The sequence below is a fragment of the Giraffa tippelskirchi genome, chromosome 11 (assembly GCF_054371585.1).
Source record: "Giraffa tippelskirchi isolate mGirTip1 chromosome 11, T2T-mGirTip1v1.2.pri, whole genome shotgun sequence".
Classification (NCBI taxonomy): Eukaryota; Metazoa; Chordata; class Mammalia; order Artiodactyla; family Giraffidae; genus Giraffa; species Giraffa tippelskirchi.
The window spans coordinates 33,522,364-33,547,682 of record NC_137285.1 but is presented as its reverse complement, the minus strand read 5'-3'; the positions used below and the strand labels follow the sequence as shown (position 1 = coordinate 33,547,682).

General features: G+C 35.1%; 1 protein-coding gene across 5 annotated transcripts in view; it reads left to right on the top strand.

Moving 5' to 3' along the window:
- Positions 1–25,319, top strand: part of FSTL5 (follistatin like 5) — a 780,511-nt gene that overhangs the window by 516,402 nt on the left and 238,790 nt on the right. For all 5 annotated transcript variants that reach the window (XM_081538294.1, XM_081538299.1, XM_081538297.1 and 2 more), the window contains exon 7: positions 22,331–22,497. In XM_081538294.1, coding sequence (XP_081394420.1) covers positions 22,331–22,497 — 167 coding nt within the window. The remainder of the gene's footprint in view (positions 1–22,330; positions 22,498–25,319) is intronic.

The following is a 25,319-nucleotide window of genomic DNA, read 5'->3' as shown; positions in this document are numbered from 1 at the left end:
TTCCTCTGTTAAACAGAATGGGACGTGTCTTGACTGAAATGTTTCTTTGTCAATGTTAATAGTCCCTCTTTGTGCCTTATACATAATGACTTCCTTTATTATCTTTTTACAGATAAACTGCTAAGTTGCAGACTTGAGATTTTAAGTTAAGTCATTAGCTATTTCTTATGTTTCCCCAATCTAACATGCCTACCACAGAGCCCTTGGGAATGATGACAAACATATATGACCACAGGGCCATGCCCTCACTGTGACTTGACCCGGTCCCAAAGATGCTGCTGGACCATGCAGCATTGGTTGCTGAGGGTAGCAATAGAAAAAACAAGCCAATGGATTTTTAAGATTCCTCTTAAGATATTTTCACTATTATATTTTTGGGGAATTTTTTTTTTAAATTAAATTTACTTAAGCTAAAAAGAAACACAAAGAAAGTATACCCATTTCTCTCACACTTACCCCAGCCACTAGCAACTACCTGTCTGTTCTTTGTATGTTTATACATACATATATATTTAAACATATTCGAGCTTGCCTGGTAGCTCAGCTGGTAAAAAAAAAATCCACCTGTAATGTAGGAGACCCCAGTTCAATTCCTGGATTGGGAAAATCCCCTGGAGAAGGGGCTAATTACCTACTCCAGTATTCTTGGGCTTTTCTGGTAGCTCAGATGGTAAAGAATCTGCCTGCAATGAAGAAGACCTAAGTTCAATCCCTGGGTTGGGAAGATCCCCTGGAGGAGGGCATGACAACCCACAACAGTATTCTTGCCTGGAGAATCCCCGTAGAGAGAGGAGCCTGGTGGGCTACAGTCCATAGGGTTGCAAAGAGTCTGACATGAGTGAGCTGAGCAACTAAGTACAGTCCAGCATATGAATATATACCATTTCTTTACACATATAAATATACATATATGTTTATATACATTTATATGCCTTTTTTTACAATAACCATTCTAACAGGTATGCACTGGTATCTCATTGTGCTTTTGCTTGAATCTCTATGATGCTTAATGATAAAGAGCACCTTTCCATGTACCTGTTGACCATCAATAAATATTCTTCAGAAAAATGTCTATTCAGATTTTATGACCATTTTTAAAAGATCATCTCTTTTGCTATTGAGTGTATGAGTAATCTTATATTTTTGATATCAGATATATGATTTCATATATCTGATAACCCCTTATCAGATTTATGATTTATGGGTATTTTTCCCATTTGGTATATACCTTGCACTTTGTTGCTGACTTCTTTTGTTGTCCAGAGGCTTTCTAGCTTGATACAGACCCATATTTTTACTTTTGCTCTTGGTATCAGATTAAAAAAATCATTGCAAAGACCTGTGTCAAGGAGTGGGTAATTACCTATGTTTTATTCTAGATATTTTTATGGTTTCAAGTCTCACATTCAAGTCTTTAATCCATTTTGAGTTAATTTTTCCTTACGGTGGGAGGTAGTGATCTAAATTAATTCTTTTGCATATGGCTGTCCAATTGTCTGACACAATTTATTGAAGGGAATGCATCTTATCCATCACATATTCTTGGTGCTTCTGTTGAATTAATTGGCAATAAAGCCAGTGGTTTATTTCTGAGCTCTCTCTTCTGTGTAATTGAATTATATGTCTGTTTTTATAGCAATGCTGTGTTGTCTTGGTTACTATAGCTTTGTAGTATAGTTTCAAGTCAGGGAGTGAGATGTCTCTAGATTTCTTCTTCTTCCTGAGTCTTTGTGGTTATATACAAATTTTAAGATTGTTTTTTCTATTTCTGGGAAGAATTCCTTTGGTGTCTTAATAGTGATCTCATTGAATCTGTAGATTTCTATAGGCAATATGGACATTTTATAAATATTATTTCTTCCAATACATGAGCATGGACTATCTTCCCACTTATTTATGTCTTTTTAAATATATTTCATTAATGTCATAATTTTCAGTGTGCAGGTCTTTCATTTCTTTGGCTGATTACAGTCCTGTTTTGTGTTCTTTTGGATTCAGTTGTAATTCAGATTTTCTTAATTTCTGCTAGCTTATTATAAGTTCATAGGAATGTAACACATTTTTGCATATTGATTTTGTATTCTGAAACTTTACTGAATTAGTTTATTAGTTCTAACAATTTTTTAGTGCAGTTATCAGCATTTTCTCCATATAATATTAGTGAAAAGTGAAAGTGAAAGTAGCTCAGTCATCCCGACTCTTTGCAACTCCTTGGACTATACAGTCCATAGAATTCTTCAGGCCAGAATACTGAGTGGGTTCCTTTCTCCAGGGGATCTTCCCAGCCTAGGAATTGACCGAGGTCTCCCACATTGCAGGTGGATTCTTTACCAACTGAGCCACCAGAGAAGCCCAAGAATACTGGAGTGGGTAGTCTATCCCTTCTCCAGTAGATCTTCCCAGACCAGGAATTGAACCAGGGTCTCCTGTATTGCAGGTGGATTCTTTATTAGCTGAACTATCAGGGAAGCCCACATATAATATTATGTCATATACAAATTGTGACAGTTTTCTTACTTATTTCTAATTTGTATAACTTATGTTTATTTTCTTTCCTGATTGTTCTGCCAAGGACTTCCACTACTATGTTGAATGAAAGTAGCAGTAGTGGACATCCTTGTCTTGTTCCTAATCTTTAAGGAAAATTTTTCAGCTTTTTACCATTGAGTATGATATTAGGTGTAGGCTTTTCATATATGATCTTTATTATGTCGAGGTATGTGCCCTCTACACCCACTGTGTTGAGAGTAAGTTTGAATTTTTGTCAAACACTTTTCCTGTATCTATTGAGGTGATTATATGATTTTATTTTGTTATTTTACTTAATAGTTTGTTAATAACACTGTTGAACCATTCTTGAATCTTTGGAATAAGTCTTTCTTGATCATGGTGTCTGATCCTTCCTTTTAATGTATTTTGGTATCAGATTCTCTATATTTTTTTTGAGGGCTTTCATATGTTTGTTCAGCAGGCTTGAAAGTGAAAGTGTTATTCACTTAGTAGTGTCCAACTCTTTGCAAACCCATGCATTATAGCCCACCAGGCTCCTCTGTCCATGGAATTTTCCAAGCAAGAACATTGGAGTGGGTAGCTATACACCTCTCCAGAGAATCTTCCCAACCCAGCAATCAAACCTGGGTCTCCTGCATTGCAGGCAAATTCTTTACCATCTCAGCAACCAGGGAAGCCCATGCTATAATTGTGTGTGTCTGTGTGTATGGTATTATTGTCTGGTGTTACTATCTTTTATTTGGTGTCATTTATTCTGTACATTTCTTCCACTGAATCAGCTATACCAACTCTTTCTTTTTATTTTCTTCATTTCTATTTTTTCCCACCTGTTAACTATATAAGCAAAACTGGTTATAAATCATTTCTTCATGAATTTAAAACAAGCATAAAAATATATTCTCAAAATAATAATTTAGACATATAAACAAGTGTCATCTGATAAAAAGTATGCATTTTAATGCAGAATAATAACACTTAACAACATAAAATTAATAATACAAAGTTCAGACTAAATATAAAAATAGGGATATTTGACACTTTATTACAAAAATATATATTTCAGATGCTCGAATTTATCAGTATATGGGTTTGATTCACTTTTTTATTTACTTAACCAGAAAATATCTGTTTTACTTGTATTTCATACAATACTCTAGTTTAGACTGTTATTATTTAAGGATTACTAAAAACCCTTTCAGGTTTGCTTCAAAGTTTCTTTCAAAAATAATTGTATTTAATATTTCTAGTCAGTACTATTTTAAGTTTTTTTTCAAATGAGCAGGATAAAGATATAGTGGCCAGTAAAATCTTCACAAAATTAAGAAACATTGTTGAATTGACACAAAAACTGAGATTTTTGCATGAAAAAAAGCTTCAAAATATAGATTCTGACATGTGTTGCACGGTTCTTCTTTTCTCAAATAATCAAGTGTGCTTTGGCAGTTCTGAGATCTACACACTTAGAATTTCAATTAAAGTCATACAAGCTCTAATTTGTATAAATGCATTTTCAAATTGTATAATTTAAATCTAGTACACTAATTTTAGCAATCAATATACAGAACATTCATGCACAGTTATCTAGTTCATTGTAAAATTGCTCACATCTCTCTTTGTTTTGATGATGAAGATAAATGACCTTAGATGTGAGTTCTTAGGTATTTAATTTACCAAAGAGCTTCCACTTGTACTGCATTTGCATGGGATTTGTAATTTTAAGGCTGCTGCTGCTGCTGCTAAGTCGCTTCAGTCGTGTCCGACTCTGTGCGACCCCATAGACGGCAGCCCACCAGGCTACCCCGTCCCTGGGATTCTCCAGGCAAGAATACTGGAGTGGGTTGCCATTTCCTTCTCCAATGTGTGAAAGTGAAAAGTGAAAGTGAAGTTGCTCAGCCGTGTCCAACTCTTGGCGACCCCATGGACTGCACCCTACCAGGCTCCTCCATCCATGGGATTTTCTAGGCAAGAGTACTGGAGTGGGGTGCCATTGCCTTCTCCATTCAATGCAGTAATATTATTTTAAATTATGGCTAGAAAATCCTGAGACATACATAATTAAAGTAATTAAAACTACAGTCATATACAGAGAAAAGCCATTCCAAGCTTTGCAAGTGATAAGAACTATTATTGTATGGCAACAATCATACATTTATAAAGATTTTTAGATTTATGAATTTTTATTTTGGGAGAGGTACAAATAAACCGAGAAAATCTCTGTTTTTTCTTCATTCTTAGTCCTCTCTAGAATTATATCAATAGATCATAAATAGATGTTACCTATCCTTTCATTAATATTTTGTAAACTCAAACATGAATGAGACAGAGAAAAAGTGAGCAAATATTGGCAATTTTTTAGATGACAGATTCTGATTTTTGATTGCTAATGAAAAACTACACCAGACAAGTTACAAAGACGAGGAAGACTTTATGAAGGCTGTGGCAAGAGCAGGAGAGATTGAACTCAACTCCACTGAACTGGATTCAGACATGCGGGTCTGCTAATTGGCACATATCGGATTTAAACTGTTACACTCTCACAGATACTGAGATCAGGGCACTATCTTCCTTGATTATCAAAGGGTACCTCCTAGGACCAAAGGGAACCTCCTAGGACTTTAAGAAAGACGTTCATAGGTTATAAAACCCAGAACAAGCTTGGAGAAGGTTTACATCTCAAAGGGGCAGAGAAAGCATTTATAATTGCAATTTTTCTAAGAAAGGGAGATCAGGGGCTTATAATCCAGATAGGTTTTGTTGTTGTTGTTTTTGTTGTTGTTTAATAGTTTAGTCAAACTGAGAAAAGCATGAAGTAGTCCTAGACAGATCTAGGTTCCTCTGATTTCTTAGAAAGAAAGTGGTAGCAGAGTTGACAATTTTTCCTTCTCAAAGCATTTCTATTAAGCATCATTTTGGTTAAGACACATTAAATGTTTCCTATTAAAATGTAAATATTATCTGGTAATCAAGCTTGTCCACAGACTAGTACTTTGAATGAGTTACATACCAAAATCAGATGACATTTCTTCTGGCTGAGAAATGTGCCCAGAGAATTAGTATTTTGTTTGGAAGAATAGGAGAGAAATAATCACTGTTCTACATGATAAACATGGAGAATATAGAACCAGTAGGATGCCACCATCAGGGACTAAGAAAATGCATTTGGTTAAGACAAATTTAACTCACATTTACATTTTGCACTGAATTCTCAAAGTCACAACTGTTGTAGTTTTAATAAAAATTCATTCTTTTGTTATTTACAGAGTACTCAAAGATAAAAAATACGCTGGAGGTTTACAAGCTCACCCATGTATAAATGGGTAGAATTTTTACATATTCTTTGTGTAATTAGTTTATGCTTAGTGTTGACTGAACAAAAAAAAATGCACAACCTAGAAGTTGAGAGTTATGCTTTATTCAGTAGACATTTTAAGACTTCAAGCCCAGGAGACACACCATCTCAAAAAACACTGAAAGACTGTTCCAAAAAGGCAAGAGGAAGGAGCCAGGATATATAGAAGCATTTGCAATAAAAAACAGGTAGTCTCCCTTGTAATGCTCAGGGGTTACAAAAGATTACTATTAATAAAGAATAAAAATTGAATAAAAGAATAAATAAAAGAATAAAAATAAAAGAAAAACAGTCAAAAAAGCAAGAGAGTTCTTCTACTTCTGCTTTGTTGACTATGCCCAAGCCTTTGACTGTGTGGACCACAACAAACTCTGGAAAATTCTTAAAGAGATGGGAATAACAGACCACCTGACCTGCCTCTTGAGAAATCTGTATGCAGGTCAGGAAGCAACAGTTAGAACTGGACATGGAACAACAGACTGGTTCCAAATAGGGAAAGGAGTACGTCAAGGCTGTATATTGTCACCCTGCTTATTTAATTGATATGCAGAGTACATCATGAGAAATGCTGGGCTGGAAGAAGCACAGGCTGGGATCAAGATTGTTGGGAGAAATATCAATAACCTCAATATGCAGATAACATCACCCTTAGGACAGAAAGTGAAGAAGAACTAAAGAACCTCTTGATGAATGTGAAAGAGGAGAGTGAAAAATTTAGCTTAAAACTCAACATTCAGAAAACTAAGATCATGGCACCTGGTCCAATCACTTCATGGCAAATAGAAGGGGAAACATTGGAAACAGTGATAGACTTTATTCTCTTGGGCTCCAAAATCACTGCAGATGGTGACCGCATCCATGAAATTAAAATACGCTTGCTCCTTGGAAGAAAAGTTATGACCAACCTAAATAGCATATTAAAAAGCAGAGACATTACATTGTCAACAAAGGTCCATCTAGTCAAAGCTATGGTTTTTCCAGTAGTCATGTATGGATGTGAGAGTTGGACTCTATAGAAAGCTGAGTGCCAAAGAACTGATGCTTTTAAACTGTGGTGTTGGAGAAGACTGTAGAGTCCCTTGGACTACAAGGAGATCCAACCAGTCCATCCTAAAGGAAATCAGTCCTGAATATTCATTGGAAGGACTGATGCTGAAGCTGAAATTCCACTACTTTGGCCACCTGATGTGAAGAACTGACTCATTAGAAAAGACCCTGATGCTGGGAAAAATTGAAAGCAGGAGGAGAAGGGGACGACAGAGGATGAGATGTTTGGATGGCATCACCGACTCAATGGACATGAGTTTGAGTAAACTTCAGGAGTTGGCGATGGACAGGGAGACCTGGCATGCTACAGTCCTTGGGGTCACAAAGAGTCGGACATGACTGAATGACTGAACTCAACTGAACTGAAATGAATAAAAGAAAACCAGATATCTCAAGTTAAGGAATTCAGTGTTTTTCTCTGTATGGGAAGATACAAGAGTCTGGGCTCATTGAAATCATTCCTTTGATATCCACCTCAGCTCTCTGGGGCCAGTATTCTGTGTTTTCATCCTGTGTTTCCTCAGGGTACACCCTTGGTGATGGCTACAGCAGCTGACTGCTAGGTGGTCTTGGCAGTGGGCAGCCTATTTGTCTCCATTTTGAGATTTCTCAGGGCTTACTGTCAGGGCAGCCCTGATGTAATGGCTTCATGGCTGCAACATTCTTTGTTTACTGATATGACAGGCAATATTTTAGTTCTCATTAGTGTTCTGACCTAGAGAATGAGCAGAATCTAAGGGATGACACTTAAATAACTAAAGCATGTTGAAGAAAAGTCAACTAGCAAAGCCGTGTTTCAGTTTACTAGGTAACTCTCTATGAAGAGACAGTGTAAATATTTTAGACATTGCATAACTAGTTTTCTATAGCAACTGCTCAACTCTGCCTGTATAGCTAAAATCAGCCGTAGACAAAAGCATAGACAGTAGTAATGAATGGATATGATCATGTTCTAATACAACTTTATAAAAACAGGTGGTGGGTCAGATTTGGTCTATGCATGTAGTTGCTAAGCCCACAAATAATGGGAACATTTGCTGATACGAAGATGGCTCTAATAGTTCAATTCTTTCATAACCTATCTGAGTTAATGCTCTAGTTGCAAACACATGGTGATATCCATGGTATTAAAAAAAAATGAAGGACAAGACCTAAGAATTTGCCAATAAACTCGAAAGTGACAAGAAAAAGAAAGGCTCTCTAGACAGAAATGTCTTTGGAGTTGAAAAGGGCAATTCATTAGCTGATTAGTGCTTGACTGGATTGAGAATAGCCAGCTCCCTTTTTTGTAATTTTCTATTCATCAATCTTGAGACGCTTTTGACCTGTGCATTACAAGGCAGATTCCCAGGCTCACAGCTGACACTACTTACTAAACCTGATGCTTTCCCAATTGTAAATGAATAAATTGGTATTTCAGGATAAACAAAAGTATCCTGTGGTTTTGATTAGCTCAGTCAATCCCCAATGGCCTAATTAATTCTGGATGAATTGTTTAAATTTGTTTCTGGATTTTTGTAGCTGAAGCCCAGTCTTCTGATGCTGTGAAGAGCTGCCAAAATGAACAGCCAGTGTTCAATTGCCCATTTTTCACATCCATTTGCTCTAACATCTTAGAGAGACTCTAACTTGGTAAAATTTCATAATGAAGGCAAATGCTCCAGATCCCAGTTTCAGTTTTATCAATAATAGCAGTGCACTATTACTAATAGCAATCTCTCTTACCTGAATTGTTTTAATAAGGCAAATAATACTAAAGTCTTTTTCAGTAGGAAATGTTCAAATTCTCTTTTACTGTGTAGAATGAATAGTTCATTCATTTAGCTCTGTCTGACTGTATCTTTAAAAATGGTGAATTATTTTTCAATTTATTAAAGACAAAGCAAATGATGTGTTGTTTTATTACTCTTGCATTAACATCCTAGGATTTCCCAGAGATAAACTGAAGGAATGAACACAGGTTAACTTTCTTTCTTTATATCTGGAATAGCTTTTAACAGGCCAGTGAGCACACAGTTAACATACAGAAAATGGGTATTGATTAGCTCATTGCTTTACCTTGACTGACGCATGAGAGTTCACAGCAAACTCCTCATGTAGGATTGTCTTTCTCTTACTTCTATGCAATTTCTCATCCCGGATTACTACACTGAATTCCATCTATAAGTGATCATATAGTTTAAATAAATTACTAGAGCTAGCAAGATGATTCAGTATTTTATGCATTTAGGTCTTTAGATCATAATATAACATTTTCTCAAATCATGTATGATGTTTATACCGATAACTTGTACAGGGAAAAGGATACTTGATTACTTCAACATTTCATTGATATTTTTCACAACTTTTTAGAAATAGAAAAGTGATTATCATTATGTTCCAAGCCTTTTTTTAAACTTTTTATTTTATTGAGTGATTAACAATGTTGTGGTAGTTTCAGTTGTGCAATAATGTGATTCAGTTATACATGTACATGTGTGCCTGCTAAGTCACTTCATTCATGTCTGACTCTTTGCAACCACATGGACTGTAGACTGCCAGGCTGCTCTGTCCAGTCTCCAGCCAAGAATATTGGAGTGGTTTGCCATTTCTTCCCAACCCAGGGATCAAACCCGCCTCTCTTATGTCTCCTGTATTGGTAGGCAAGTTCTTTACCATGAGCACCACCTGGGAAGCCATGTCCATGTGTGTATTATTTTTTAAATTATTTTCCCATTTAGATTGTTACATAACATTGAGCAGAGTTCTATGTGCCCTATTGTAGGTCCTTGTTGGCAATCCATTTTAAATATAGCAATGTGTGCATGTGTGGGGAAAGAGCAAATTAGCCAAGATGGCGTTGTCAGGCTCTCTTGCCCCACTTTTTGTAAATAATGATTATGTAACAGCTGAGATCACTTATAGCACTGTGCATGCACACCAAGCGGTACTTGCTTGATCACAAGCGACTTTGTGCTGTAGGGAAATATAAGCTTCACCTAAAAAGTGGTGGCATTACTGCTGCATCATGGCTGTGTCCATTGGGTCAGCCATGAGGAGAGAATGTAGCATATCTACAGCTATAGCTGCTTCATCAACCAAGAGAGAATACTGTTATGGCTTCTCTGTCAGCTAGGGCAAAGATTGTGTTGTGTTAGGTTATGCTATGGCTGCTGCTATAGCTGTTGCATCAGCCAGGCAAGAATAAACATGTCTGCAGTTACTATGGCTCCTCGAGTCTCTTTCCAACCTCTTAGCTTGCACCTTGCCTGCCCTGGGTTCAGTGAACAGTGTGGACAGTGTGAACAGCAAGCCAATTGGCGCCGTGAGCAGGATCAGCGAGACAACATGTAAATCTCAAACTCTTGGTAACAATAAATTCATTCTGTAAGTCTGTGAGTCTATGTTTTGCAAATAAGTTCATTTGTATCAATTTTTTTAGATTTCACATGTAAGTGATATCATATGATATTTGTTTTTCTCTGTCTGATTTCACTCAGTATGACTATCTCTAGGTCCATCCATGTGCTGCAAATGGCATCATTTCATTCTTTTTAATGGCTGAGTAGTCCATTATATGTATGTACAACATCTTCTTTTTCTATTCAGATGTCAGAGGGCATTTAGTTTGTTTGCTTGTCTTGGCTATCTTAAACAATGCTGCAAAACATTGGGATACATGTATCCTTTCGACCATTTTTTTTTTTCTCCAGATATATGCCCAAGGGTGGGATTGCAGTCATATGATAACTGCATTTTTTATTTTTTTAAGGAATCTTCATACTGCTTTCCAAAGTCATAGCCTTTTTTTTTTAACATACATGTATTTAAGTGCAACCTCAAGGGCACTTAGTTTGTAGGTGAATGTAAAACTAGAGCATAAGTAGACTGATGGGTCATGAGTCATTTTTTTTTTCTCTCATGCTTGAATAATATCTATGAAAATTAAACCCATGTGATTTTATATAAGCAATACCTTTCTCAAAGTAATCATAATGTATATTTATAAATTGGGTGAAATGGTGCCTATCTTAACATACAAGCACTTCAACAGCTCTTCACTAGTAATAACATCTGCAGCTTATGGAGAATTTACTAAAGGCCAGGTGTAGTCACAAGTATTTTAAAACATCATATCGTCACAATATTTCTAAGAGTTAGGTACCATCTTTTCATAAAAAATGGAAAAAAAAATGAGACAGAGTTTAAATCACTTGTGAAGAATCTTCTCAATAGTGTGTATTTGAAATCAAACCAGGTAAACCATCAAGCCATGTCTCAGATCTGAGTCTTGCTGGTAACATAGTTCATGCCTTCTTTCCCCATACTATGAAGGCTCCTTTGTCAGCATATATCTTTTTAAGACAATTGCTTTACAGAATATCCAAAGATAGGGTGTTTTCTTTCTTCTCACCAATTGTGTTCATGAACCTAAACTCCTCTTTTTGTGTCCTTATTGCATTTGGGAAAGTTGCTGTCTGATTGCAAGATGTCTGGTGAAACTTCAATTATTTAATTCTTCCTTACCTAAGGGTACCATAATTAGGAAAAAAATGTTAGGATAATTAGACATCTCCTCATAGATCTGAAGATTAAATAAATCAACTACTTAGAATAATGTCTTGGCAAATGTTACGTAATGAGTGAGTGAAAGTTGCTCAGTCGTGTCCAACTCTTCACAACTCCATGGGCTATGCAGTCCATGGAATTCTCTAGGCCAGAATACTGGAGTGGGTAGTCTTTCCAGCTGAGCCACAAGGGAAGCCCAAGAATACAAGAGTGCATAGCCTATCCCTTCTTCAGCAAATCTTCCTGACCCAGGAATTGAATCCAGGTCTCCTGCATTGCAGGCAGATTCTTTATCAGCTACGCTATCAGGGAAGCCTTTTGACAATTATTTCCTTTTATTCTAGTCCTACAAGGAATGACTCACTTGTTAGGAACCACTAAACTTGGTATAATATACCTTGAAATATCAGTACCCTATTATCCCAGACTATATACTTATCATGATAAAATTCTCCAGTTGTATGCACTCCAGTTTTTCCAAATCATAAAGTTGAAATTAACTTGACTACTTTGAGTGGCTAACCAAATTCTCTGTTGTGTACAATTTTTGTTAGATCAGGTTTCAAACAAAAACTATTCTTCATAAAGAATTATTTTTCAAGCTGTTAGTGTCATACATATCATTGAATGAATGGTCTTATTCTTCAGTTTAAAATTCAACTATATGTAATTTATTTGAAAGAAATTAAATAAAATGGAACAGAAAAGTTGAATGATAATTGTATTATATTTGTAAGACCACAGAAGGAATATCAAAATCATGAATAAATAAAAAGGAAAATGAGACTGCTTATTGTGAACATGTAAAACTGCTTGAAGTATTTTCAGAATACAGTTCTGTCTATAATAATATATTTTCCTTATTACTAGTTATAAAGTGAATAAAAATAAAATTCTAATTTTGAACAAGAACCTTTTTGCTTCATTGTTTTATAGAAAAATCTTTTATGGAAAAGTCTTTTTTAAAATATTTCCCCATAGCTTTTAAATCCCACCGATGACACAGAAAAAAGTGACTTTTGATTTTAACTACAAAATACTTTTATTTATGTTTGTGCTTATAAGTCCTTCTTCTTTCTTTCAGAACTTGTGGAAGAAATAATTCTATTCTCACTTAAATTCTCAGAAGTTTCTTCACTAGTGGCTTCTTTTCCTGAGGATAAACTTGGGATTTCTTTTTCATATACCTTATCAGATTCATTTTTCCCATTTAGACCTCTCTTCTTTTTTCCTCTTTTTTCCTCTTTTTTCCTCTGTTCAAGATATTAAAGATATCTTGAATACATATCTATTGCTTCCTCTGCATTGTCTTTATAACTCTTGAATATTCTGCCACCTCTGTGTCATACTATAGGCTTCCACAAGGCATATAGATAACTGAGTCCTTGGAAACATGAGCTGGCAGGGAAAGTTTCTCTAGCTGAGCTTCATTTACCAATGCAGAAAGAAAGTTTGTATGTGAAATTATTATTCAAGTTATGTAACAATTCATGTTACTTCAAATTCTTCTTGACATTAGACTTAGTGATCCATACCAGTTTGAAAGACTTGGCTTAATTTGTATCTCACTGATTATTTGTATATTTTGAACACTTTTTCAGATTTTTCTTAGCCATGGATTAACTCATTCATAAAGCATTTCTTTGAGTCTCTTGTTGATAGTTCTTTGGAGCTTTTTCTTATCAATTTTCATAGTCTATTAATTCTATGTATAATAACTTTGCTAGCTTTGTGATGGAACGTATCTTTTCCTGCTTTGTGGCTTACATTATTGGTCCCTTAATAGTGTCTTTAGAAATCTGTGTGAGGGTCAGGAAGCAACAGTTAGAACTGGACATGGAACAACAGACTGGTTCCAAATAGGGAAAGGAGTACGTCAAGGCTGTATATTGTCACCTTGCTTATTTAACTTATATGCAGAGTACATCATGAGAAATGCTGGGATGGAGGAAGCACAAGCTGGAATCAAGATTTCCAGGAGATATATCAATAACCTCAGATATGCCGATGACACCACTCTTATGGCAGAAAGAGAAGAAGAACTAAAGAGCCTCTTGATGAAAGTGAAAGAGGAGAGTGAAAAAGTTGGCTTAAAGCTCAACATTCAGAAAACTAAGATCATGGCATCTGGTCTCATCATTTCATGGCAAATAGATAGGGAAACAGTGAAAATAGTGACAGATTTTATTTTAGGGGGCTCCAAAATCACTGCAGATGGTGACTGGAGTCAGGAAATTAAAAGACGCTTGCTCCTTGGAAGAAAATCTATGACCAAACTAGAGAGCATATTAAAAAGCAGAGACATTACTTTGCCAATGAAGGTCCATCTAGTCATAGCTATGGTTTTTCCAGTGGTCATGTGTGGATGTGAGAGTTGGACTATAAACAAAGCTGAGCACCGAAGAATTGATGCTTTTGAACTATGGCATTTGAGAAGACTATTGAGAGCCCCTTGGACTGCAAGGAGAACCAACCAGTCCATCCTAAAGGAAATCAGTCCTGAATGTTCATTGGAAGGACTGACGTTGAAGCTGAAACTCCAATACTTTGGCCACCTGATGGGAAGAACTGACTCATTTGAAAAGAGCCTGATGCTGGGAAAGATTGAAGGCGGGAGGAGAAGGGCATGACAGAGGATGAGATGGCTGGATGGCATCACCGACTCAATGGACATGAGTTTGAGTAAACTCCAGGAGTTGGTGATGGACAGGGAGGCCTGGTGTGCTGCAGTCCGTGGGGTCGCAAAGAGTCAGGCACGACTGAACTGAACTGAACTGAACTGAATAGTATCTTTTGAGGAGCAAATGATCTAAATAATAATGTATCAAACATATAAATAATTTCTGTAAAGGTAACTTTTTGTACCTCGTTTAAGAATAATTCTCTACCGTAAGATTATGAAGATATTTTATTTCCATTATATATTATTATAAATATATTTATTGTTATTTTAAATGGGTATAATTATATTATCATGAACTCTTGAAGTATCAAAATTTTAAAATCTGATACATATTTAAACACCTTCTTTTCTCTCTTACTTTTTGTATCTTTAAGCTTCCATCTAAAATCATTTTCCTTTGCCTGAAGAAATGCCTTCAGAATTGACTTTAAGACAAGTTATTAGACATGTATTTTCTTACTATTTTTTGAAAGCATGTTTATTTTAATTTGTATGTATGTGTATAAAATTCTAAGATTTATTTTACTTTGTTTCATCACTTATAAAATATAATCCTAGTAGCTTCTTCTTCCTATTTGCACTCATGGTATCAGTTACCTAACTCTCCTTACTGCAAAGTCAATCTGCATTTTTTCATCTACATAATTTTTAGATCTGTCTTTTATTTTTTTCAATTTCACTACCGTCTATGTGTGGATTATTCTAGTGTTCCATTTGCTTTTCTTGACATTTGATGATCATAAACCTATAGATTAGAGTCTCAATATTTAGAGAAATCTCTTAGCTACTATTTCTTCAAATACTGCTTCTGCCCAATTATCTTTGTTTCTTCCTTCTGGGTTTCACATAAACATTTTTGTGTTAATATCAAATTTTTATTTTCTGCTTTTAATTCTGTAATGTTTATTTTAGGCTCTTTCTCAGTTTATGATTTACTTTTTTACTATGGGTATAATCTGTTTTTAATGACATCAATTTAATTCTTAATTTCAGGTTGTTTTTATGGGGTTGGCCAAAAACTTCATTTTGTTTTTCCCATAAGCTGGCTCCAGTAGCACTTTGTTCTCTTTTTAACTTCATTCAAAGCAATTTTGTTTGATTGTATTGTGACAATTGTCATATCAATGTATATTCAGTTCAGTTCAGTCGCTCAGTTGTGTCTGACTCTTTGCGACCCCATGGACTCTAGCACGCCAGGCCTACCTGTCCATCACCAAGTCCTGGGGTTTACTCAAAGTCATGTCCATTGAGTTGGTGATGCCATCCAAACATCTCATCCTCTGTTGTCCCCTCTCCTCCTGCCTTCAATATTTCCCAGCATCAGGGTCTTTTCTAATGAGTCAGTTCTTCACATCAGTTGGCCAAAGTATTGGAGTTTCAGCTTCAGCATCAGTCCTTCCAATGAATATTCAGGACTGATTTCCTTTAGGATGGACTGGTTGGATCTCCTTGCAGTCCAAGGGACTCTCAAGAGTCTTCTCCAACACCAGTTCAAAAGCATCATTTCTTCCGTGCTCAGCTTTCTTAATAATCCAACTCTCACATCCATACATGACTACTGGAAAAACCACAGCTTTGACTAGATGAACATTTGTTGCAAAGTAATGTCTCTTCTTTTTAATATGCTGTCTAGGTTGGTCATAACTTTTCTCCCAAGGAGCAAACTTCTTTTAATTTCATGGCTGCAGTCACCATCTGAATTGATTTTGGAGCCCCCCAAAAATAAAGTCTGTAACTGTATATTAATGTTTATCAACACTAGTCATTTTTTGTGTAGCCATTTTAATATTGAAGATGAAAGAAAAAAATCCAACACTGTCGGCATATTATGCTTTATTATTTCAAGAAAGGTAAAAATGCAATTGAAATGCTAAAAGAAAAATTATGCAGTGCATGAGAAAGTGCTGTGATTGATCGGATACATCAAAAATGTTGAGAAGTTTCATGCTGGAGATTTATCTCTGGAGGATGCTCCAAGGTTGGGTAGGTCATAGGAAGTTTATAGTGATCAGATCAAGACATTAATCGAGAACAAACATTACACCAAGTGGGAGATAGCTGACGTACTCAAAATCTCCAAATCAAGTGCTGAAAATAATTTGTACCAGCTTGGTTATGTTTGTCATTTTGATGTTTAGGTTCCACATATGTTAAGCAAAAAAGCCTTCTTGACCATATTTCTGCAGGTGATTCTCTACTTAAATGTAACGAAAACATCCTGTCTTTACAACAAATTGCAATGGGAGATGAAAAGAGGATACTGTACCATAATGTGGAATGGAAGTGATCATGGGGCAAGCAAAGTGAACCACCAACAACCACACCAAAGGCCAGCTTCACTCAAATAAACCGATGCTGTGTATATGGTGGGATTGAAACGGAGTCCTCTAGTATAATCTCCTTCTGAAAAACCAAGTGATTAGTTCCAACAAGTACTATTCTCAGTTAGACCAACTAAAAGCAGCACTCGATGAAAAATATAAATAGTCAACAGAAAACACATAATCTTCCATCAGGATAATGCAAGACCACATATTTCTTTGTTGACCAGGCAAAAAACTGTTACAGCTTTCCTAGGAAGTTCTGATTCATGCACCGTATTCACAAGACTTTGCACCTTTGGATTTCCATTTATTTTGGTCTTTACAAAATTCTCTCAGAAAAAAATAATTCAATTCCCTGGAATTCAATTCCTTTGTAACCAATGCAATATTTTCTACTTATGTAATATATATATATATGTGTATATATATATATATACATATATATGTATATATATATATATCTTTAATCAACTTATAATGTTTGTAGATTATATATTTAAGTTCTTTTTTAGAATTTCTAAGCTGATTTTGCTTTCATAAACCTAAATTTTACAAACTTGATGTGTTTGTTACTGTTGTTATTTTATTTCTCCTTATTCTCATAACTTGTTGTTCAGTTACTAAGTCATGTCTGACTCTTTGTGACCCCAATAACTGTAGCATGCCAGGCTTCCCTGTTCCTCACTATCTCCCAGAGTTTGCTCTGACTCATGTCCATTGATTCAGTGATGCCATCCAACCATCTCATCCTCTGTCATCCCCTTCTCCTCTTTCCCTCAATCTTTCCCAACATTTCCAATGAGTCAAATCTTCACATCAGGTGGCCAAAGTACTGGAGTTTTAGCTTCAGCATCAGCCCTTCCAATGAATATTCAGGATTGATTTCCTTCAGGATTGACTGGTTTGATCTTGCTGTTCACTTTCATAATTATTCTCATAATGATGTAGTCTTTTTTTGTGTGTGCCATATGATCCTTCATTGTTTACTGGATATTTTATTTAAAATTTTTATAACAAGAGTTAGATAAACTAGAATGATGTTATCTTAATATGGAGAAGTAGACTGTTTTATGAGACACTTAGACAAAAGTAGCCTGCAGTTCACACGCTCGCTAGTAGAGTGAGGCACTTTGAACTCCTGTCACAGAAGGAGGTAGTACCTATCCCATCTATTCCGTGCCTCTAGCTATGAGAAACCATACAGGGCATTTAGGCTGCTCTGTCATCTTCTTATGGTGGAAAAGTTCCCAAAGCAATGTGACACCTCAGGACATAGGCTGGGAAATTTCTCAATGCCTTATTTCTTTCCTAGATAAGAATGAGAAAATAAATTCTCTCTTTCATATATTCTTTAAAATGTATTATGTGTGTTTAATTCAGGGTTATTTATTTGTTTGTTGCTGTTTTATTTCTTTAGTGGAAGAGTTTGTCCAAATTGTCTAATACATTGCTACTGAAGAAGTTTCTAGTTCTTTTCTTAAATTCATTTTGGTTTGTTTTTATAATACACATTGTGATATAAGTATATAATAGCTTGTAGATAATCAATTAGCATAAAAACTCTAGACATTTTATCATAATAAGTTAATGTATATATTGTCATATCTAACTTAGATCAGACTTAACATTTATTTGGAAATCACTTATTTCTTAATAGACAGTGCCACAATAATTTCCCAGTCATGACTTTGTCATTGACTATGGTTTTCTTACTATGAAAATAATTAATTCATTCCTTCTATATTTCCTGCATGTCTTTTATTGTGATGTTTTTTATTTTAATTATTATCTGCTTTTAATTAGTTAATAATTCCTGTTAGTGGAATAGAGAAGGGAAAAATACATGTTATTTGAAAATATCACTGATAAAATATCTTCTAGGTATCATCCCTCCAGTATAAATTATAAGCATGATCAGCTCAACAAATTATGAGACTAATATTTAAATAAATAAGATATTCAACATAAGTATATACTTAGGAACTTGAAAAGATGTAGGTGTTAAGAAGAACAGAATTCTGTTTATGATAAATTATGATATACAGAATTGATTTTCAGTTACTAAAATGATCTTCTTTTATAAACTGGTGTTTCACAAATATTCAAAATATCTTCTTCCCTTTTTGTACTACTTTAAATTTACATAATGTTTTACCATAGTTCTTATTGCTGTTCCTATCAACTAGTTGGTATTGGAATAAAGTGGTTAAAGTTGTATTCAACTACTCTTGTCTTTCCAGCTTCAGGTTCTGCTAGAGGAGAATTCAATTTTTCATTCCTTTGAAAACAAAGCTTTATACTCCTCTAAGTATAAAAAGTATCAAATTGTCAAAGTATAAAAAGAGATCCATAGAAAAACTATTTTATTGCCTCTTAGCCTTCCCAAGTAAGAAAACAAAAGAAGCTTTTCTGGAAATGGCATCGATAGTCTTCATAATATGAAATCAAAGGAAACACCATGACTAGAGCTCTGGTTTTGTCTTTGAATTCTTGAGACAGCTTCCAATAAGAGGCCAAGCTTATAGGTCAAAAAAAAGTACTGACATGTTTCAAAAAGCTCAGTAATATCTGTTATATCTAAGCTATATGCTTTTACCTTTGATCAGGACATTAAATGACTTATTGTCATGATTTTAAACAAGACCTTCAAATGTGCATTATCATTGGAGCTAAAGAGATAGAGTACTAAAATGATAGATGCTATCCACTGCACATAACAGTTACTTGTCTGTACATAACTAGCATAAGATATTTGTGAACAGAATGAAAAAAAAATGTTATCATTGATGTATATCTACAAAATTGTATATTAATTGTAACTGATATAGAATTAAATTTTCAACATTTTTTTCTTTGAAATTCTTATTTCTAAACTAACAACTATGATCACTAACATACACACAAACACTCAGATACAGTCAATCTCACCTCTTTAAATTGGCTCACATAATTGGTTTCATAACTACTGTTTCAGGTTGTTAATGTATTTCTAGGTATAAGCATCATTTCTCTGTGAAATATATGAATGTGACATATTTTATAAACATTTTACTTACCATAAAAGCATGTTGAAAGACATTAGAATACAAGAATAACAATATTTAACATTTGTGATTTTTTGAGACTAAATCTTAGTTTGGTAATAACTAAGAGAAAAATGATTAATGATCAGCATGTCAATTTTGTAAATAAAAGAAATTTTGCCACTAAATTTTCTTAAGGAAAGCATCACTTGATTTTGAAGAATAACTTGTAAACATAAGTATATTTGTGCATGTAACTCTATATAATTATTAAGGAAAAGGTAAAATGTGTAGCATGAAACCTGTAGGAAAAAAGGTCTAAAGACTTTTTAAAATACATATTAGTTAATAGCACATATTACTGAGATAATTTTAAAAATCATTTAAAAACATAATCTCCAAATTAACATAAAAGTTTTTGCTGTGCTTGTTAATATTCCCTGGGTGAATAGTAATTCTTAATTCTAATTAGGCAACCTCTCAAAAAATTACATTTTAAAAGGATGTCCTACATAATGTTATGCCAAATCTCAGCATTTATTTTAAGATATTCATGTTATCTAATTAGCATTGTAATATATAACTACCAAAAGCACAACTATTTGAATGGCCTAAGACCTAATACCAGATGCAAAAGTTTAGTGAAGATATTTCAAGGTGACTCAGTACTAACTCTATTACTAAATGTCAGAATAGCCAATGTTAACATGCTGTTTTTAGAATCAGGTGTCTCATTATCTTGCACATGATTTTATGAGGAACCAGAAACTGAAATTCAGGAATGCTAATGAAAATTATTAATAATTCTTATGTGGTATCCTATATTATGTTATTACTTTTATAGTTTTCTGTCTTCCCTTTAACTTTGTAATATAAATAAAAAGACATAAAGATACCCTGCCTGCAAATATCAAAAATGTCATGTGTCTAATTAGTGAAATATATTTTCTTTTAGAGATTTTATATGATTATGTATCTATAGAGAAGTACAACAGAGTGAATATTAGAGAAAAGATGATTGAACATATTCCCTATGGTCTTATTACTCAGGGGACATTGAAATAAAATGTGAATATGGATAAATGTAATTAAGGAACATTAAATTGTCAATACAAATGACTGGCCAAGACACTTGTTCCTCATTTCTTTCATTTCATTCAGTGAGGTAATGAACAAAAGAATAAATTTGACTGAGTCTCTTCTCCTAGGGTTTTTTCAATTTCAAAAGATTGCCTACCCCATTCTTTGACAACACGAAAAAATGAGGGCTTAAATAACTATGACTTTAAGGTTTAAAGACAAGATCTTATATAACAGCAAGATCTTATATAACAGCACTTAACAAGTGCGTGTAGGGGATAATATGTTCAATACTGGCCTTCTGAGACAAAGATATGTGCTATTTTTGATGTTACAATTTTTAATAGTACCAAGAATTCAAAGAACTGTTTGTTGAATGCGCTCTGTGTGCTTAGTCGCTTCTGTCCTGTCTGACTCTTTGTGACCCCACGGACTGTAGCCCTCGAGGCTTCTCTGTCCATGGGATTCTCCAGGCAAGAGTACTGGACTGGGTTGCCATTTCCTCCTCCAGGGAATCTTCCTGACCCTGGGATAAAATCCCCATCTCTTGTGTCTCCTGCATTGGCAGGCAGGCTTTTTCTATAAAAGTCATTTGATTAGCATTTACCTTCCTCCTTAAGAGGAAGACAGGATTCAGAAAGAGATAAAAAGTTCAAGTGGTGAAAAGGAAGGGAGAAGACAGCACTGATTGTACCTGATAATATTGATTGCAAATTAAAAGCCACCACTTTTGACAGTCAACTCCGCCATGATAAAAAATGATACCATCAACAGCAACAAAGGAACAAAAGACAATTATAGTCTCTCCACTCCCACAGAAATTTCAGTGAGAATAGTGATTTTGCTCTTTCTCTCCCGAAAGAGACTGAGAAAAATCAAAATGCAAGATTCCATCATAGCATAGAAATGATAGCATGCTGGTGAATATAATTTGAAAACTAAAGGGCAGTTGTCATATGGATGAAGACAGGTGGGATTATCCCAGGCATCTCTCCTGATAATAGGTGATGCTGGGAATGACACAGTTCATTCCCAACATTGCTAAGGATTGTCTGGAATCAGGACAGGAAAGCAGATCCAGATTCAGATCATATTTCCTGCTATAGCATTATAATTAGAAATGTGTTCAACGGTTATTTAAAATATATGTAAATTTTATGAATAAGGAAATGGCTTTACTGTACTCTCACTGTGTGATAGATCTAGGCAGCTGACGAAGTTTTAGGAAATTGTTGTTTGGTTGGTGAACTTCAGTTTTTCCTCCTTCAACTTCCCAAATAAATCTTACTCCTTTAGAGTCAATTTATGTTTCCCAGCATAATGATGCATTTTACCCATTCAGCTATGCTAGTGTTATCTGAAGCCAGCCAGCAGTGATCTCACCTCACCCACAATATAAATCTATCAGTGAATAAACAACATCATTTTTATTTCAATGCCGGTGACACACTACATGTTGATTTGGCAGTTAAATAATTTCTCTCTCTTCTGGGTGCAATCTGCCAGGCTTATTATAACTCTACTTCTGATATTCATTTCATGTTTAATAGTTCTGTGCCTCATGAGGATGTCTGTCAATCAATGAAACTGAAATGTCATTCTGACCTTTTATTGGAAACAATTTACTCTTTTTCTCATTTCATCACAAGCTTTTCTCCATTTTATACAATTTAAAAGCTTTAATTAGTTGTATTCAGAAACTTTATACTAATTAACTTTACAAAACTGCATGCTCCTCAACATTCCTGACACTTTATCTTTTCAGAGGTTATCCAGTTGAGTCTGCCTGAAGATCAGAAACTAAGCGTCACAGCAGCAACGGTGGGGCAGAGTACCGTTCTGAGCTGCGCCATTCAGGGAGCACTGAGACCTCCCATCATTTGGAAGAGGAACAATATTATTCTGAACAACTTAGATTTGGAAGACATCAATGTGAGTACATAAACAGAGATTGTGTATAATTTGTGTATCTCATGTGATATAATCTAGACCTTGTGAAGCCTGAGGAGCTTAATGAAATCAGATATTACAATTGAAGAGAAATATTACACTGCCATATCCATTCTACTGTCTGGAAGGCATTTATGGATTATTTAAAATTATTCAAATCACTTGTTTAAGCATGGTAAGCACGTTATATATCACTGTGTTGGTGAAATCGCATCAACTTAAATCATAAAGTTCTGGCTCTAAGAATTTCTGTAATTACCAACAACTAATCAAATGGCACCCCACTCCAGTACTCTTGCCTGGAAAACCCCATAGATGGAGGAGCCTGGCGAGCTACAGTCCATGGGGTCACAAAGAGTCAGACATGACTGAGCGACTTCACTTTCACTTTTCTTTCAATCTCTATATACTAGATATTAGAGTTGCAACAGCCTGTAGCTTACAAAGTGTCAAAGTGGGTAAAGGCAGTTTTAGCTTCAAATGCTTCATAATGTATTAGAACGACACGTATTAATAAAATAAATAAATGGATTATTTCCTGGAATGAAGGAATATATTTCATCACTGTTTACACCTAGAGATTCAGAATCTAAATTCAATAGGTTACAGCCCCAGTCGTGAGACAAAACCTGAACAACTGCAGGAAATTAATTTCTTCCTTCCATATTGTCTATTGAAAATGAGCATGAAGAAGTGACCATCATCTTAGATGATGGAAAGAAGTGAAAATTGTATGTTATGGGGTGTCCACAGAAATGAGTTGGGCCAATCCTTTTCCTTAGTGATGTATTTGTGTATAAATTTTAGATATTTTTTTACTCTTGCTTAAGAGAGCCATCACCTATCCACTTATTCTTTGCTACTTCATAAAGAATCCCTAAATCACAGGTGAAAGATATTCACTCATATTTGTTACATTTTACTAATAATCTTGTTTAATGTCTTTGAATGCTTCAAAAGAGAAATGCCTCCAATTTTATGATTTTTTATTTTGATAAATTTTTTCTAACTTTGCTTATATCTGGGAAATTTCCTCAGGTTATGTGGAGAATAATGTTTAATTCACCAAGATGCTAAGAGAGTTTGTGCCATAATCTCAGGACCCTTCAAAAATTTTTAAGAGGCATGACCTTAGACAAAATCATCTCAGGTTTGTGTTATGGGTTACTGTGTTTGTTTGTTTTTTTTTAATTGAGGTAAAATGGTATATAATATTTTATTTGTTTCAGATGTAAACCATAACGCAATCAATCTTTTTACACATTACAAAGCAATTACCATAATAAGTCTAGTTACCATCCATCATCATACAATTGACCCCCTTCACTCATTTCGCCAACTCTTTTACCCTTTCCAATCTGATAACTGCCCATCTGTCCTCTGTATGTACAAGTTCTGTGTTGTATGTTTGCTTTGTTTCTTATAATCCATATATAAGTGAAATTGTCTGATTTATTTAATTTAGCATAACACCCTTTGGTTTGCTACAGAAAATGACATTTCCTTCTTTTTATTTGGCTGAGTAGTATTCGCTGTGTGTATATTTGTATGTGTGTGTGTGTGTGTGTGTGTGCATATATATGTGTGTGTGTGTGTGAGAGGGAGAGAGAGAGGAAGAGAGCTCTCCTCAGTTGCATCCAACTCTTTGTGACCCCATGGAGCACAGCCCACCAGGCTCCTCTGACCATGGGATTTTCTGGCAAGAATATTGGAATCAGTTGCCACACCCTCCTCCAGCGGATCGCACTGACTCAGGGATTGAACTCGTGTCCCCTGCTTCTCAGGCAGATTTTTAAGCTGCTGAGGCATCGGAGGGAAGCACTCAGCAGGTAAAGAATCTGGCTGCAATGAAGGAGACACAGGAGATATGCATTCAACCCCTGGGTCAGGAAGATTGCCTAGTGGAGGAAATGGTAACTCACTCGAGTATTCTTGCCTGAAAGATCCCATAGAGAGAGGAGCCTGTAGGGCTACAGTCCATCTGAGTCACAAATAGTTGGACATTACTGAGCAACTGAGCACACACACACACACACACACACACACACACACACAAATATATATGCATCACATCTTTATCCATTCATCCATGGATAGGCAGTAATTTGGTTCTATATCTTAATTATTGTAAATAATGCTGTATTAAACATAGAAACACATATATCCTTTTGAATTAGTGGGTTCATTTTCTTAGGTTAAGTACCTAGAAGTGGAATACCTGGGTTATATAGTAGTTTTATTTTAATTTTATGAGTAATCTCCATACTGTTTTCCATAGTGTACAAGGTTTCCCGTTTCTCCACATCCTCTCTAGCACTTATTATTTCATGTAGTTTTGGTAACTGTCATTCTAACAGGTGTGAGGTGATATCTTACTGTGGCTTTGATTTGCATTTCTCTGATAGTGACATTGAACATCTTTTTATGTGGCTGTTGTCAATCTGAATGTCTTCTTAGGAAAAATATCTATCTGGATTCTCTACCTAGGTTTTTGATTGGATTGTTGGATGTTTTGCTATTGAGGTGTTTGAGGTATTGACGTGTTTTGGATATTAACTCCTTACCAAGCATGTGGTTTGCAAATATTTTCTCCCATTCAGTAGGCTTTTTTTTTTTTTGCAGATGGTATCCTTTGTTGTCCAGAAGCATTTTATTTAATGCACTCTACTTGCTTGTTTTTGCTTTGGTTGCTGTTGTTTTTTTGGCTAACAGCCCAAAAGTCCACGAGAAGTGTGATATCAAGGAGCTTTGTTGTTGTTGTTCAGTCACTCAGTTGTGTCTGTGACCCCATGGACTGCAGCATG